This window comes from Canis lupus, chromosome 25 (genome assembly GCF_048164855.1).
Source record: "Canis lupus baileyi chromosome 25, mCanLup2.hap1, whole genome shotgun sequence".
NCBI classification, from domain to species: Eukaryota; Metazoa; Chordata; class Mammalia; order Carnivora; family Canidae; genus Canis; species Canis lupus.
Window position 1 is genome coordinate 34,138,322 of NC_132862.1, and position 15,186 is coordinate 34,153,507.

The following is a 15,186-nucleotide window of genomic DNA, read 5'->3' on the forward strand; positions in this document are numbered from 1 at the left end:
TTTTTTATATTTCCACTTTCTCAGTTAATGAAGATACAGAGTTGGTTATAATATTAATGATGTATGATCTTCAAGCATAGTCTTTTATTAAAGATTTATTTATTTGAGAGCGAGAAGGAGTGCATGTGCGTGCGTGCAAGAGTTGGAGAAGGGCAGGGGGAGATAATCGTCAGGCAGACCCCCTGCTGAGCGGGGAGCCTGCCATGGGGCTCAGTCTCATGGACCTGAGATCATGACTGCAGGCAAAACCAAGAGTTCAGTGCTCTACCTACTGAGCCACCCAGATGTCCTCAAGCATACTATTTTCAACAGCCCTTTTTTCCCCCCTTAAAAACAATTCTGTTTTAAAGTCTCTAAATGTCACTGTGCTAGGTATTTGGATTTCAACGACCGAATTAACTCCAATTTCAAGGAAACTAGTAATTCTTACCATTAAACTTTACTTTTCCAAAATGATTGTGCTGATATGTTAGTCACTTTAATTGTTCTTTCCCTCCACAGGAGCTGATGCAACAGAATGGGATTGGTTATGTGTTAAATGCCAGCAATACCTGTCCTAAGCCCGATTTTATCCCCGAATCTCATTTCCTGCGAGTGCCTGTGAATGATAGCTTTTGTGAGAAAATTTTGCCGTGGTTGGACAAATCCGTAGATTTCATTGGTAAGTAGCTCCCTCTGGGTCATAGTCCCCAGGTGTACCCCTCCTCCCCTCCCATTTTTTCTCTTTAGAGAAAAGGAGCCTGTTTCAGAGATTTCAGAAGTCTGAGAGCAACACATGATGCTGCTTATCTCATTGAGTGGCCAAGGTGACGTGTGTGTGCCATGCTGTCCCCAAAGGACTGGCCTTGTGACATTCTAGCTCACTTAACACTACCAAGGTTAAACCTGATGGGATCTGTGATAATATATTTCCAAGTGTTTGAAAATCAGTTGAATTTCTGGGATTAAACTTTAGCCTTTTGTTTAGATCCTATAAAAAACTTTTGGAAACTTTGGTGGCATTCTTGAAACTGTTTTTTACCTTGCTGCTCTCTTCTCCCCAGAGAAAAGTTAAATCCTGTGAAAACAAATCCCATTACATTTGGAATCTTTATGTCACGAGATTTGTAAGCCTCAGTCCACGTGCCAGTAATTTCAAGTAGTATGGGATCTCATAAAATTCCAGCGCGTGCACACACACACACACACACACACACTTCCTCAGGGTTGGATGGTTGTGACAGGCTCTGATCTGCCCCACGTGGTGCTCTGCCTGCTGGGCCTGTCAGTCCTAGAGTCTCCTGACTCCCAGCTTTGGGTGCTTTGTGCCACTCTGGTGCCTCAGGATCAGGTCTGCTGTGAGAAGTTGGTGATGTGTATTTGAAGCCTAGTTTCAGTGGAGAGTAGCTGGACAGGGGAGATTTGCTATTCACCCTTGAGCAGCAGGATGAGGTTCACTCTTGATCCATGTGAGAAGTTTTTGATGTTTTCTTCCTCTAATCACATAAGCTTGAGCATTAAATCCATAACTAAATACTGCAAATTTGTTACTGTGATTTAAAAAATAACTAGTTCCAGACAGCCCGGGTGGCTCAGGGGTTTAGCACAGCCTTCAGCCCAGGGCCTGATCCTGGAGACCTGGGATCAAGTCCCATGTCGGGCTCCCTGCATGGAGCCTGCTTCTCCCTCTGCCTGTGTCTCTGCCTCTCTTTCTCTCTCTCTGTGTATCTCATAAATAGATAAAATCTTTAAAAAAATTAAAAATTAAAAATTAAAAAAAATAACTAGTTCCTTTTAAGTTGTGAAATTATGTACATTAAGCCCCTTTCATCTGTGAGAGAAATTTCTAGATGATACTTTTGGGACTTTGAGTAATTCCAAAACATTTTTGTTTTTCCTTCAAGATTCCAGATTTCCAGAAGTTTTCATCTTTAATTAGGATGTGTTCTTTGAAATGTCAGAATATAAATGGCTTACATAATTCACATCATAATACTCACAAACAAAATTCCCAGATTAGTCACCCCCACTGTTGTATTTCTAGGAAGCATTCAGTATCTCATTCAGTTTTTGCCTCTTTAAAAGATAACTTAAGGTTAATGTTCCTATTGCGTGTCAAGTCATTCCAAAGATATTTGGCTCTAATTTCAGCTAAAAGTGCAATTTCAGGATCTATTTAGAGGGGAGCTCATCACAATGTCTGTTAGGGGGCGTATAGAAAAGAGAAGATGAATAACTTTGCCCCAGTTCACTTTGTTCTTTCATGGGAGATATTGGGGTCATCCTGCCACTTAATTCAGACAGAAGGAATTTATTACCATGTTCCCCAATTCGGTTAAGCACATCCAAATACATACTATAATTTATTTGTAGTATCTGAAAATATTTATTATACTATTTAGTGTGAGCCAAGTATTTCACTTGCTCGGCCCTACTTACTAGGGGCCACCGTCCTTCCCACCCCTCCAACCCCCAGGTAATTAAGGGCGAACCCTCCTGCTGTTACTTGGAGCCCAGTGCACACTCACTGCCCTGGTTGGTCACAGCCTAGTGCGCAGCGTGAACACTACCCTCGTGCCAGGGCTTAATAACTTACAGGCTTGTGGGGGTTGTTTCTTTTTACTATTTAGATAAATTTCAGTAAGTTTCTGGGTTTGTTGGAAGGACCACAGTTTTCATGGAGTTTTGTCTTTATTTTTCGTTGAGCTCAGGTTGCCTGCTTGCTGTGGGCCACTCTCAAGGGTCTGGTCCCAGCTGGCTGCTTCCGCGGGCACTCACCCTCCTCACCGTACCCTGGGCTCCTGCCCCGCCTCTTGAGTTGTCATGTAAGCCCTACAGGGAGGTGATCAAGGGCATGTACTTTGGAGCCAGACTGTATTTGAGTCTTGCCTTCCCTTGGTTACTAGTTAAGTGATTTGGGGTAAGTTCCTCAGTTTCCTAAAGTGGAAACTGAAGATAATGTATCTACCTGGAAGGGATGTTGTGAGGATTAAAATAGATCGTGGATGTAGGCTACCCTGCAAAGTGCCTAACTCCTAACTGGCTCGTACTAAATAGTAGCAATTTTACATATTATCATCTGAGAAGTTCTTTGGGTTTCATTCTTAGAGCTGTACTCTGTAAGCTCAATTATTGCTGCTTCATTTTTTAGCCTTTATAACTTCTCATCCTCACTGCCCCCCCCTTACCCTTTTCATTTGTTATCCTCTGCCCTGCTTTGACCTATATTTCTATTCCTGAACTGCTGCAGTGGCAGCCTGCTTTTCTTCTTTCCAGTTGTCACCGTCGGTGCTTTTGCTGGCCCCTGTTCAGGAACCTGCAGCCCTTAGCCTGACATTCCCATACCCTCCAGTACCTGCTTCACCTTTGAAACCTTCTTTCTAGTAACCTCCCTGCCCCATGAAGCGTGTGCTGCAGCCATGGTGGACTGGGTATGAGGAACCCGTTCAGCCCCACTGTGCGGCCACCTCCCTTCTCCCTGCCAGCTCTGCATGTATGGAACTTCCTTTGCTTTAAGACAGTTCCACACTCATTTCTGCCAAGAAACATGTTCTGATGATCCCCAATCCATGTAATCACTTTTAAGTCAGATTTTTAAAAAATATTTATTTATTTGAGGGAGGGAGGGAGGGAAAGAGAGAGCAAGCACACATGTGAGCACCAGGGGGTGGGAGGGTTGGGGGTGGTGGTGAGAATCCCAAGCAGAGGAGAGAATCCCCTCCAAGCTCTGAGCCTGATGTGGGGCTCCATCCCCTAACTCTGAGATTTGCCTAAGCTGAAATCAAGAGTTGGATGCTTAACTGACTGAGCCACCCAGGTACACCTCAGTCAGATTTCTAAAACATCCTCAAAAGTGTCATGATTATAAAAGCAATATAAGTACAATGCAGAATATTTGAAAAACAGAGAAAAGGAAACCTATAATCTCAATATTCTAACACAATCCGTTATTGTCATCGTTTTATCTCCTTCTAACCTTCCTTCTTTTCACGTTTTTTTTTTTTTTTTTAATAAAGATTGCTTTTTTAAGGTATGTATTAGCCAGACACTATTTACTGGGTGCATAATGTGTCCAGTGTGAAGCCCTCTGAGGTAATTAGAAGCGAGATTCTTCTAGGTCTCTGTAGTCTTGAGATAACTATTTGAAAGTTTGAGGGTGGTTCAGTCATTAAGTCATGGTCTCAGGCTCATGACATTGAGCCCCAAGGCAAGCTCTGTGCTGTGCGTCATACAGCTTGGGTGAGCTTGAGATTCTCTCTCCCCTCTCCCAATGTCCCACCTCTCACACATCCTCTCCCTTAAGCCCTCCCCCCCACTTGAGTGCACACACACTCTAAATAAATAAAAAAATAAAATAAAAAATTGAAACCCAGCCTGCTTCCAATAAGATTTTAAAGGAGCTTACAGTATGAGACTAGGATCAGAAGATAACACACAGTCACACACATACATGTTAAAACAGGATCAGAGGGCAAGAACCAAGTAATATGGGACTAGGAAAGGTACAGTAAAATCTGAACTAGTTACCTAGTTGGCATTGAGTGAAAGTCTCAGCTTTGAGCTTCATAGCAGCCTAGGCAAAAGAGGAAATAGTAAGATTAGTATAAGAATTTTAACATAAGATTTGGTAAACTTGATGGCATCAGCGAAAGTGAAAGCAAAAAGGGAATAGGTTAGCTCCATGGCAGCAGTTTGTGGCTAAGCACACACGTAATTGTTTAGAATTGAGGCTAAAATGTTAGTAGCTGCCATGGGATAATTTCATTTACTCCTACAACTGGGCTTTTAAAGCCCCTCAGCGGTGAGAGATGATAACACTGCTGGGTTGAATGTTCTTGATCCTAAGTGTCCGAAAGTCCTACCACGTTATGCAGAATATACATGATGCAGTCAGTAACTCCTGGATATCCAGGGAAGGTTCAAGTTCCCTTGATCCTCGTTAAAGTGAGCTGCTAAACCTGATTCACAGCAAATACGAGGTTTTCTTCTTAAAATCAGCAAATAAAGGTGAGCCAGTTTATGACATACAGATAGGACACTATAGGAAAATAGGTTTTAAAGGTAGTTTGACCTGGTATCTTTTTGCATTGCAAAGTGATATGGTGATGTCTTTCTCCCTCCTTACTCTCCTGCTTTTTAAATTAGTAATGTATGTCACAGGTGTTTGAAATGAGAAGATATTTTTTAAAACTTTAACACTTCATATGTAGCAAATCATTATACTGTATACCTGAAATACAATGTAATAGGTCAGTTATATATCAAAACTGAAAATTATCTCTTAAAATTGCAAAGTTTAGTATCTTTTACATAACTAGAATAAAGCTGCAGTATCAGACAACATGGGCAAACAAAATATTAGCCAAATCTTAGGATTTGGGGTGTTATTTTCTTTATGCTTCTCTGTATTCCAAAATCTTCTAAGCTAAACAAGTAGAATCACGGGTGCCTGGGTGGTTCAGTGGTTGAGCCTCTGCCTTTGGCTCAGATCGTGATCCCAGGGTCCTGGGATCAAGTCCCACATGGGGTTCCCCACAGGGAGCCTGCTTCTCAACTCTGCCTGTGTCCTGCCTCCCTCTCTCATGAATACATAAAATTAAAAAAAACAACAACACAAAAAAACAAGTAGAATCATGTCATCACAATGTAGGATTTATACTCAGGGGAAGTTGTTGAGAAAACAGTGTAAAAAAACCAGAAATGTCCTGAGTAAGAGATGATTTTGAGTTAGGGACTAATGGCCTACTTACACGTTTGGACCTTCATTGTCCTGTATGTAAATGGTGGGGAAGTGATCTTCCCTCACCTCCCTAAGAAACTGTCAAAAGGAACGATATGTGAGGAGATGAGATTTACTCAGTTATCAGATAAAAGAGGTATGTGGCAACAAGATCTCAAGATTGAACACAGTCGTCCTCAGTGACCCTTGTTGAATTTGACTCCTGCAGAGAAAGCCAAGGCTTCCAACGGCCGTGTGCTGGTGCACTGCTTAGCGGGCATCTCTCGCTCAGCCACCATCGCCATCGCCTACATCATGAAGAGGATGGACATGTCCTTAGATGAAGCTTACAGGTGAGAGCCGGAGTGTGTCTTGTGTGCGGGCTTTTCATCTGACCTGAAGCACGGAGGGAGATGAGGGTGGGTAACCAAATTCAAGCAGATCGGGCCTATTTTAGTTACATGCTTTACAGGTGGCTGGATTTTTAAATGGTTTTTCAAAGACTAGAGAAGAATGCACTTTTACAAGTGAGCATGAATTCCCTTCGAACATGTCAGATTCATCCTCAGCTACTTTTTAGCTTTCAGGAACAACAAATCTAAGCAGTTGTCCATCCTGTCAAGTGAGTTTATACCTTTTCCTAATAGGGAAAGTACACATGAAGAAGCTGTAACAGAATACACATCGCAGATTTCATCCTTCTGCTTCAAACTCTGTGCCTCTGTCCCTCTGTCTGAGGGAGAGGCCGAGGTATAAGACCCAGTAGTTGTCAGAATCCGGTCACTGAGGAAAGTTGCCTCCATTCTAGAGTTGCCCGGATTCTGCGTTGTGACTGGATCGCCCTCCGCAGCCCAGGGCAGAGGGGAGGGCAGGCAGGTGACAGGAGCACACAGGACTTGAGTGTGCTTCGTGGGTGGACCAGAGGCCCCCACATGCGTGGTGCGTACAGGTGGTTAGTTTTCATGAGAAAGAAAGCCAGTAAATACAGGTGCAGGAAGCAGGCCTGTTTTAACAGTTGGACTGTTTTCTCAAATTGGAAAATCTGGAAGAGGGCAGCCCCAGTGGCACAGCGGTTTAGTGCCGCCTGCGGCCTGTGATCCTGGAGACCCAGGATCAAGTCCCACGTCGGGCTCCCTGCATGAAGCCTGCTTCTCCCTCTGCCTGTGTCTCTGCCTCTCTCTCTCTGTCTGTGTGTATCTCTATGAATAAATAAGTAAATAAAATCTTAAAAAAAAAAAAAAAAAAGGAAAATCTGGAAGAAGAAATAAGCTACCTGAGCAGCTTCTCATCTGAGGAATGAGCCTGGAGGAGCAGGGTCCTGCCTTTGCTTCAGTTCCCTCGTCCTCCACTCAGGCTTTTCTTCCTCTGGGCTTCTGGCACCACATAGAAACCAGGAGAAGGGCAGCCCCGGTGGCGCAGTGGTTTAGCACCGCCTGCAGCCCAGGGCGTGATCCTGGGGACCCCGGATCGAGTCCCACGTCGGGCTCTCTGCGTGGAGCCTGCTTCTCCCTCTGCCTGTGTCTCTGCTACTCTCTCTCTCTGCATCTCTATGAATGAATGAATGAATGAATGAATGAATGAATGAATGAATAAATAAATAAGAAACCAGGAGAAAAGGCACTCTTAGGTCACGTTACAAGGTCTTATGAGGACTCTGCGTTTATACTTGTTTCTGGCTTTGTTCACTTGCTTTAGGTGACTTGATTTCCAAGGAGTTTGTCATTTTTCTATTTCCATATTCAAATACGAATCTTCAGTGTAGTTTCACTCCTGCATCTTGTACGGAGTGAAGGTCAGAAGCCACTGAAGAATTTGTTTACTGTCTCTAAGAGTCTGTGTTTGCACAATTAAACATAAGAGCTGTTTAGTACTGGTTTTTACCGCTCAATGATTCTTTTTTAACACAGTGGTTACAAAAATGGACCTAGACATGAGGCTTGGCTTTCAGTGACTTCGGGCACATCACATAAGGACTTTGTGTCCTTGTGTGATGGGGTTAATACAGCAACTTGACATGGGGAGTTTTGGGGACTGAATGAGATAATACTGTGGCTAATGCATTAGCCCAGTGCTTAGCACACACAGGCCACTGAGAGCTGGTTGTTCTTTCCTGTTGAATACTAAGAGAAGGAGCTCAGGTGTGTGCTTGGTGCTCTGGCCATCTGCTATCCACTTTTCTGGTCGTTAATTAATACATGAAATGTGCTGAGGAAGTGACTGGGGGGAGTTAGAAGATGTGATACTGGGGAACTGAAGCTGGAGAGTGACCGTTCCCCTGGACTCCCAGCGGTGGCACCAGCATGGGGGTGCGGGGGCTAGGCCCCAGCAGTGAGGACAGAACCCTCGCTTGTCAGTTGCATTGGAAACTTTGGGTCCTTGAAAATAAGAAGGCTAAAACTAGAGCTTTTAGGGCCTGGGCCCTGTCTTTCTAGCATTCTCCAGGGACATGTTGTATGTCTCCCTAAACTTTCAAACCAGTCCTCTTCCATAGGTATTTGGGAGGCTCTAATAATTCTCTGTCATATTTGTTCACTTAATATATTTTATTTTCATACTGTTCTTAAGATAAATTGTAGTTGCAAAATTCAGGATTTCTGTTTCTTTCCTCTCTTCATAGATTTGTGAAAGAAAAAAGACCTACCATATCTCCAAACTTCAATTTTCTGGGCCAACTCCTAGACTATGAGAAGAAGATTAAGAACCAGACTGGCACATCAGGGCCAAAGAGCAAACTCAAGCTGCTGCACCTGGAGAAGCCAAATGACCCTGTCCCTGCGGTCTCCGAGGGTGGACAGAAGGGCGAGATGTGCCTCGGTCCACCCTGTGCCAACTCTGCTACCTCAGAGGCGGCAGGCCAAAGGCCCATGCATGCTGCCAGCACACCCAGCACACAGCCCCCGCTGTTGGAGGACAGCTCTCTGGTCCAGGCGCTCAGTGGGCTCCACCTGCCCTCAGGCAAGCTGGAAGACAGCAGTAAGCTCAAGCGCTCCTTCTCTCTGGACATCAAATCTGTTTCATACTCGGCCAGTGTGGCGGCGTCCTTGCATGGCTTCTCCTCATCAGAAGACGCTCTTGAATACTACAAACCTTCCACGACTCTGGAGGGGACCAACAAGCTCTGTCAGTTCTCTCCCGTTGAGGAAGTATCAGAGCAGACCCCAGAAACCAGCCCAGATAAGGAGGAGGCCAACGTCCCCAAGAAGCCTCAGCCTGTCAGGCCCTCTGATAGCCAGAGCAAGCGATTACATGCAGTGAGAACCAGCAGTGGCAGTGCCGGCCCACGGTCCCTCATCTCCCCGCTGCACCGGAGTGGGAGCGTAGAGGACAACTGCCATACCAACTTCCTTTTTGGCCTCTCCACCAGCCAGCAGCACCTCGCCAAGTCTGCCGCTGGGCTGGGCCTCAAGGGCTGGCATTCGGATATCTTGGCTCCGCAGACCTCCACCCCTTCCCTGACCAATAGCTGGTATTTTGCCACAGAGTCCTCTCACTTCTACTCTGCCTCGGCCGTCTACGGAGGCAGTGCCAGTTACTCTGCCTACAGCTGTAGCCAGCTGCCCACCTGTAGTGACCAGGTCTACTCTGTGCGCAGGCGGCAGAAGCCAAGTGACAGAGCTGACTCGCGGCGGAGCTGGCATGAAGAGAGCCCCTTTGAAAAGCAGTTTAAACGCCGAAGCTGCCAGATGGAATTTGGAGAGGGCATCATGTCGGAGAACAGGTCTCGGGAAGAACTGGGGAAGGTGGGCAGCCAGTCTAGCTTTTCAGGCAGCATGGAAATTATTGAGGTCTCCTGAGAAGAGACACACTTGTGACTTCTGTTGACAATGTTTTTCTTGTTCACAAAAAAAAAAAAAAAAAAAATTCCCTGTAAATCTGAAATATATATATATGTACATACATATATATTTTTGGAGAATGGAGCTATGGTGTAAAAGCAAAAGATGGATCAACACAGTTCTCTCAACATCTGTACTTGAGAGATCAGCTAATATTTCTCTCAACAAAAGTGGAAGGGCAGATTGCTAGATATCCTGCTAGACAGATGAAAAATTGTATGTGGTGAATTGCACATCCTCTTGTTCTTACCGAACCTGGTTTTATTTGGTGTTGGAGGACAAAATGCCCCACAGTTTCCATGTTGTGCTACAAGAGGTCTTGAGTGCTAGTCTGTCCAGCCCCTTCCGTGGTGCACCTTAGTGCTGAGACTGAGCCAGCTCGTGGGTTGGGCGGGGAGACCCCATTAGACACACAGCCTCGTGGTAAACGCAAGGGAAATGACCACACCCAAAACGGATTCACACATTCGAGCTCAGCTGGCCGCCGAGTGATGCGGGCCCTATTCTGCTGCGCGGACCGTCAGGGGCCTTGCCCAGGCCTACTTTAGAGCAAACCCAGTACCTCAGACCAAAAGTCGGGGCTTTTACCACTACCAAGTCTGGTAGCCTTTCTTCTAGGCGTCGTGAATAGGTAGGTAGCTAGTCACACTTTTCAGACCAGTTCACACCGTCTCTGCACAAATTCCCAGTTGGGCCTGGATGGAGGTAGTTAAGTTTTTCTTCTTCTCAGCTTGATGAAGAGGGCAAACCATCTAGGATTCAATTCAACAGCCAGTGATGTGTAGCATAGGTCGGGAGGCTAACCAAGTCTACCTCCCTCCGCGTAAATCAAAGAATTGTTCAAAATGGGGTGGTTAATCCTTTAAATAAAGATTTACTTGGTTTAAGCCAGATGTGAATTTTTTCGGGTTGGTAGCAGAACAGCAGCACCATCAAGTTCTCAGCCAAAGTCGATTTTTCCCATTTCAGTTTCTTTGCACAGATACATTTTGTAAAAACCTAACAGTTAGGTAGACTTTTATAGGAAACTACCAAGAGGGAGAAAAACTCTGGAAAGATTAAAGAAGTAAAATTGCTAAGGAGAAAAGGAAACTCCTTTTTCTCCATGGTTTTATTCCCCTGAGCATGTGATGAAGGGGGGTGGGGGGGGGGAGTTCTGTAATTTCCTTAGACTTTCCAATTTACTAACAGGGCTGAGAGGCTAGTTACATGAGGAGTGTTCAGAATAAAACAGTGGAGGAAGGTGAGGGGGGAAGGTGGTTAGGTTTTGTTTCGTTGTGAGCAGAGTGGGAAGCCACAACCAAGCTGTTCTCAGAAACACTCCTTGGCATTTTTTTAGTAGAAGGGACACAGCAAAATGGGGCGGGACCAAGGTGGTCTCTCGTTTCTGACCTACAATCACTATATGGAATCAATCCTGGCAGCTGAAAATAGGAATTGATTGGAACAAGTACACAAGTGATTAGTACATATCTGCTTTGAAACTTCCTGGCTTGAGTCTTGTCAGCTACAGTAGGGTCCTCTTTTTAAAGCCTTAATTCACGTCAGCAGCTTTTTTTTGAGGGGGGGGCGGGTATTGTCATTGTTCTTTACTGTAAGTGTAGCTAGTTGCTGACTCATATCTCAGGTTTTTCTGTGTTCAACAAATGGATAGTCCTTCGGCAAGGATGCGACTTCATGTTTCCCGTGATGACTGCTGAAACCAGCACAGGATGAGTGACGTGATTCAGAATGGATTTGCTCATGCTGATTCCAAGCATCGCGTAACATAACTGGTTGTATGTACACCAGTAACGTGCTGCGATCCGGGTGTGAGGTGAAGGCAGGAAGAAAGTACACCGCTTAGGGAGCTCGGTGTTACTCTATTGAAAAAGTGGTGTTAGAATGATCTGAGTTAGTTTTTCTACATAAGTTTAAATTTGGGATGAACTCAGACTTTCGCCAAGTTTTCACAGTAATTTTTTGATGTGTTATGCAGACATCAGATGTGAAGAGCTCACGTCTTCCAGGGGCTGGTCACAACAATGTAATATTTTTAAGAAATGAAAGCAATAGCTCCAGAGTTAAGTATGTCGCAGGAGGGTTGGGGGACATCCAGTATTCGGGATTTCTCCCGGCCATGGTTCCTTCCTTCCTGTGACTGTGAGGTAGTCCTGCATGACCACTTGGTCTCTGATTGCGAACGTCACATCATCAGTTCTTGGGATCGAGACGGCTGTGGCTGGGTGGCAAGTGCTGGCACTGCTGGGGTGGGGCGGCTGGCTCCCTTCAGTTCCGAGTCCTAGGGGAAGCCCTGGAGTGTACCAGAAGGATACAGAACGGTGATTTCTAAAGAGCAAGACTAGATTTCTATGTGAGAAATGCTGGACAACGATTTAGGACATTTGTAAAGTGAGGTGGACAGACTGTATAAATGTTTAATATGAATATAGCATTCTTTTGGAGTAAGATGCTATTGAATGGTTAAATCGTGCATTTCTCATTTTGATGTTCTTGTATGTTAATATGAAATAAAATCAAAACTGGTACCTGTTTATACATAAATATGAGAAAGGACCTCTCCTTGCAACTATAAACTTGGGAGAGCAGCATCCGAGTTGTAGGAGGTGGCGGTGGTGGAACGGGTCCTGCTGTCCTCACGTCACAGAGGACTTAGGCCAGAGTAAGGTGCTGAGGGCAGCAGATACAGTGTGTGCTCCATCAATCACACGAAACACCGGATCCTTAGCCAGCAGGTCAGTGCGGGCCTTCGTGCTTAAGTGCGTCTACCAAATGCACACTACAGTACAGAACCTGGGCACGTACGTGGGACTACTCGCTGACTGACCGAATGGAGAATAAGTGCAGGGTAGGAAGGAGGAAGACCAGAGGCACATTCATGGTGCATCATGATGGAATATGTAAATGGCTTCAGAATTCTTACAGGAAAAGTGGGGTGGGCAGTCCTTGTTCTCGTCCCTGCCACGTACATCTTGATGACCTCTCTGCTTATAAATGACACTGCACGGGACAACTTAGGAGACCAGTAGCTTAGTCTCATCAAAGAATTTTATGCATCAGGAATAAAGTTTTTACCTTCATAAATAAATATGCTTCATAATAAAGCATATTACCTTGGAATGACGAGAGAATCATTGAGGGTGTCATTTAAATCGGTTGGGACAGGTTTCTGAGTAGAAGTTAAATTTTAAAAATTTAAAGGCAAGAAGGATTGTACTGGGTGAGCAAAGACTGGAGGAGCTGCCTTGGCCAGGATTTTGCAAAGAATGGGAGGCGCGCAGGAGATGGAAGTTTAAAGGGGTGTCGAATCTTCCAGCTTCCGGAGATGGATGGGGTGGTGTGTGGGAGCAGGTGTGTCAGGGAGAGTCTTCAGATGAGAGGGTGCAGATCTTGGGAAGCCCCGAAGGTCATGCCAGTTACAATTGAAGTGCACAGGTTTGGGGGTCTCAGCAGTCGGAGCAGGCTAGTGTCAGAGGACTAGTTTGGGTCTGACAAGGAAAATTAGCACAGGGCTCAGGCTAAGGGGAGGTGAGGAAGGCAGGAGCGGCCAGGGGGGCTGTGCTGCGATTAGGGGACTGGAACTTTTTGCCCTCAAAGCCTTCGCTGTCATTTTAAATACTGTCTGGTTATGCTTTCTGACACCACGCAGAGATGTTTTAGATCTAGTAAAATTTGTCTAGGTGCTGTTCTCTGAACTTACTCCCCTGTATCTATAAATGGAAGAGGGAAGTGAGTTATTTCTAGCATTCCGTGGGGCCCATTCATCCTCGTACCGCATAATTATCCTCGGTTAGATCTTTAAGGTAATTGCAAAAGCAACTGGGAAATTACATCACTGTCTTGGCAGATGTTTACAAGTCAATCCTGTTGCTGCGGTGTCTGTGCCCCGGCGTCCAGTCAGGTTTATGTAAAACCCAGTTCCAACCCTTTAGCTCCAGCTGGGCCCCCAGGAACTGCAGACCGTGACCTCGCAGGAGCGTGTGGCGGGCACAGGGCCCGGCTGGCGGAGGGCGGAGGGCGAGCCCCGCTATGCCCTGGGCGCTCTCTGCTCAAGGGAGTCGCGATGGTTTCAAAGGCTCAAGTTCAAGTGCTTGGTGCACCAACGCTTTGAGCGTGAATCCCGCTCACTGTGTAATAAAAACCAAGGCGAGTGGTAGGACTCTGCCTTGGCTGGTGAAGAAGTCGGAGTCTGAATCCCATCAGGTCTCACATGGACACGGATAACCCAGCACAACGCTCCTCAGAGTAGGGGACGCCCAGGGGCCCGCCACGGGGGGGGGGGGGGGAGCTGGTTGGACTAGTAAGCAACTAGGTCTAGTTGCCACAGATTTCGAGATTTGGTTTGAGGCGGGTGAGTGATGAAGTTACCTGGTCCCCCTCCCCTCTGTAGCGGGTCATTTGAAAGGGAGCCACGTGCCCGTGCGTGTGCAAGAAATTCCGTGCTCCTCACTATGAACGTGTGAACAGCGATGACCTCTCCGAGGGGCCACAGTAAGCTCCTAACGGAGGGCTGAGTGGGCAGGGGGGAGGGAAGCCAATTATTTCTCTTGGCGTCAAAAACGTTTTACACCCCAACATCCCCCAAGAAGAAAAACTGTCACTTCAAAATACCTTTCAGTCTTTAGTGTTGATACTTTAAAAGTTGTTTCCTACTGAGTACTGTGTATCTGCGCTTAGCTGGGGTATGAACGAGTAGGGAAGACATTTCGCTCACCCTAGAGTGCTCACACATGCTCACTCACAGCTCACACATGCTCACTCACAGCTCACACATGCTCACTCGCAGCTCACACATGCTCACTCACAGCTCTCATTTCTGAAGATCGCGGTGTTGCCTCGGGACTTGCTGAGGGAAATGCCCAAGCTAGGGAAGTTCTACAAATGCACGGAAGCCTGCGCGCACGACGTCCCCGAGGGCTGTTGCTTTATGGAGCCTTGGGAACAGCATGTTCGCGATACCCAGCGTGTACCTTTTCCATAGGTCAGTGGGAAAAGCACAGAAATGCCTAGAGGAGATTTTAACAAACCCAAAGCCCCAGCGTGTTCCTGGAGTGCACTCCTGTGTCTCAGGGTATCGAGTCCTCAACATTCCCAATACTGACTGTGCAGAGGACAGATGACGTTCCTAAGAATGACGAACTTGAAGGGAAACAAAGACCTGGCATCTGTCAGATTATACAGGCTCTCGGAAATCTACGCTCTCAAGCCCAGTTCATCCCCTGTAAACTTCGCTGCGCACAGGCCGTGGGGTGACGGCAAGCTTCTACCAGCTTCCACGTCAACGGGTCCAACAGGTCACTGCAGTTTCCGGGCCGGTTGGATGCTGCTCCTCAATACAGGTGCGCAGACCGGCTTGGCAGAACAGGTTCTCAGACGAAGGGAGCCACCGGATACTTTCTAATTTCTAATCAACAAAAAGAAGGAAACAAGCTCTCTTGGTTGGGAGCTCAGAATTCAAAGTCACGTCTGAAACGCAGGGCCACTGCTCAGAGGATCAGGCCCCAGAAGGGGTATCCTAGAGCGGGAAGGGGCCTGGGCGCCCATCCCGACCAGCTCCGGCCACAGGGAGGGGAACCGGGCTCGGAGCGAAGATCAAGGCGGAGATCTACGGCCAGGGCCCTGCAGCCAAGGCCTCGAGCCCCAGCAGCCTGG

The 15,186-nt window shown here is 46.3% G+C and overlaps 1 protein-coding gene across 1 annotated transcript in view; it reads left to right on the forward strand.

Moving 5' to 3' along the window:
• Positions 1–10,421, forward strand: part of DUSP16 (dual specificity phosphatase 16) — an 82,432-nt gene extending 72,011 nt beyond the window's left edge. Inside the window, exons 7-9 of the mRNA XM_072798984.1 lie at positions 502–661; positions 5,928–6,051; positions 8,316–10,421. Coding sequence (XP_072655085.1) covers positions 502–661; positions 5,928–6,051; positions 8,316–9,492 — 1,461 coding nt within the window. The 3' untranslated portion in view covers positions 9,493–10,421. The remainder of the gene's footprint in view (positions 1–501; positions 662–5,927; positions 6,052–8,315) is intronic.
• The last annotated feature ends 4,765 nt before the right edge of the window (positions 10,422–15,186 follow it).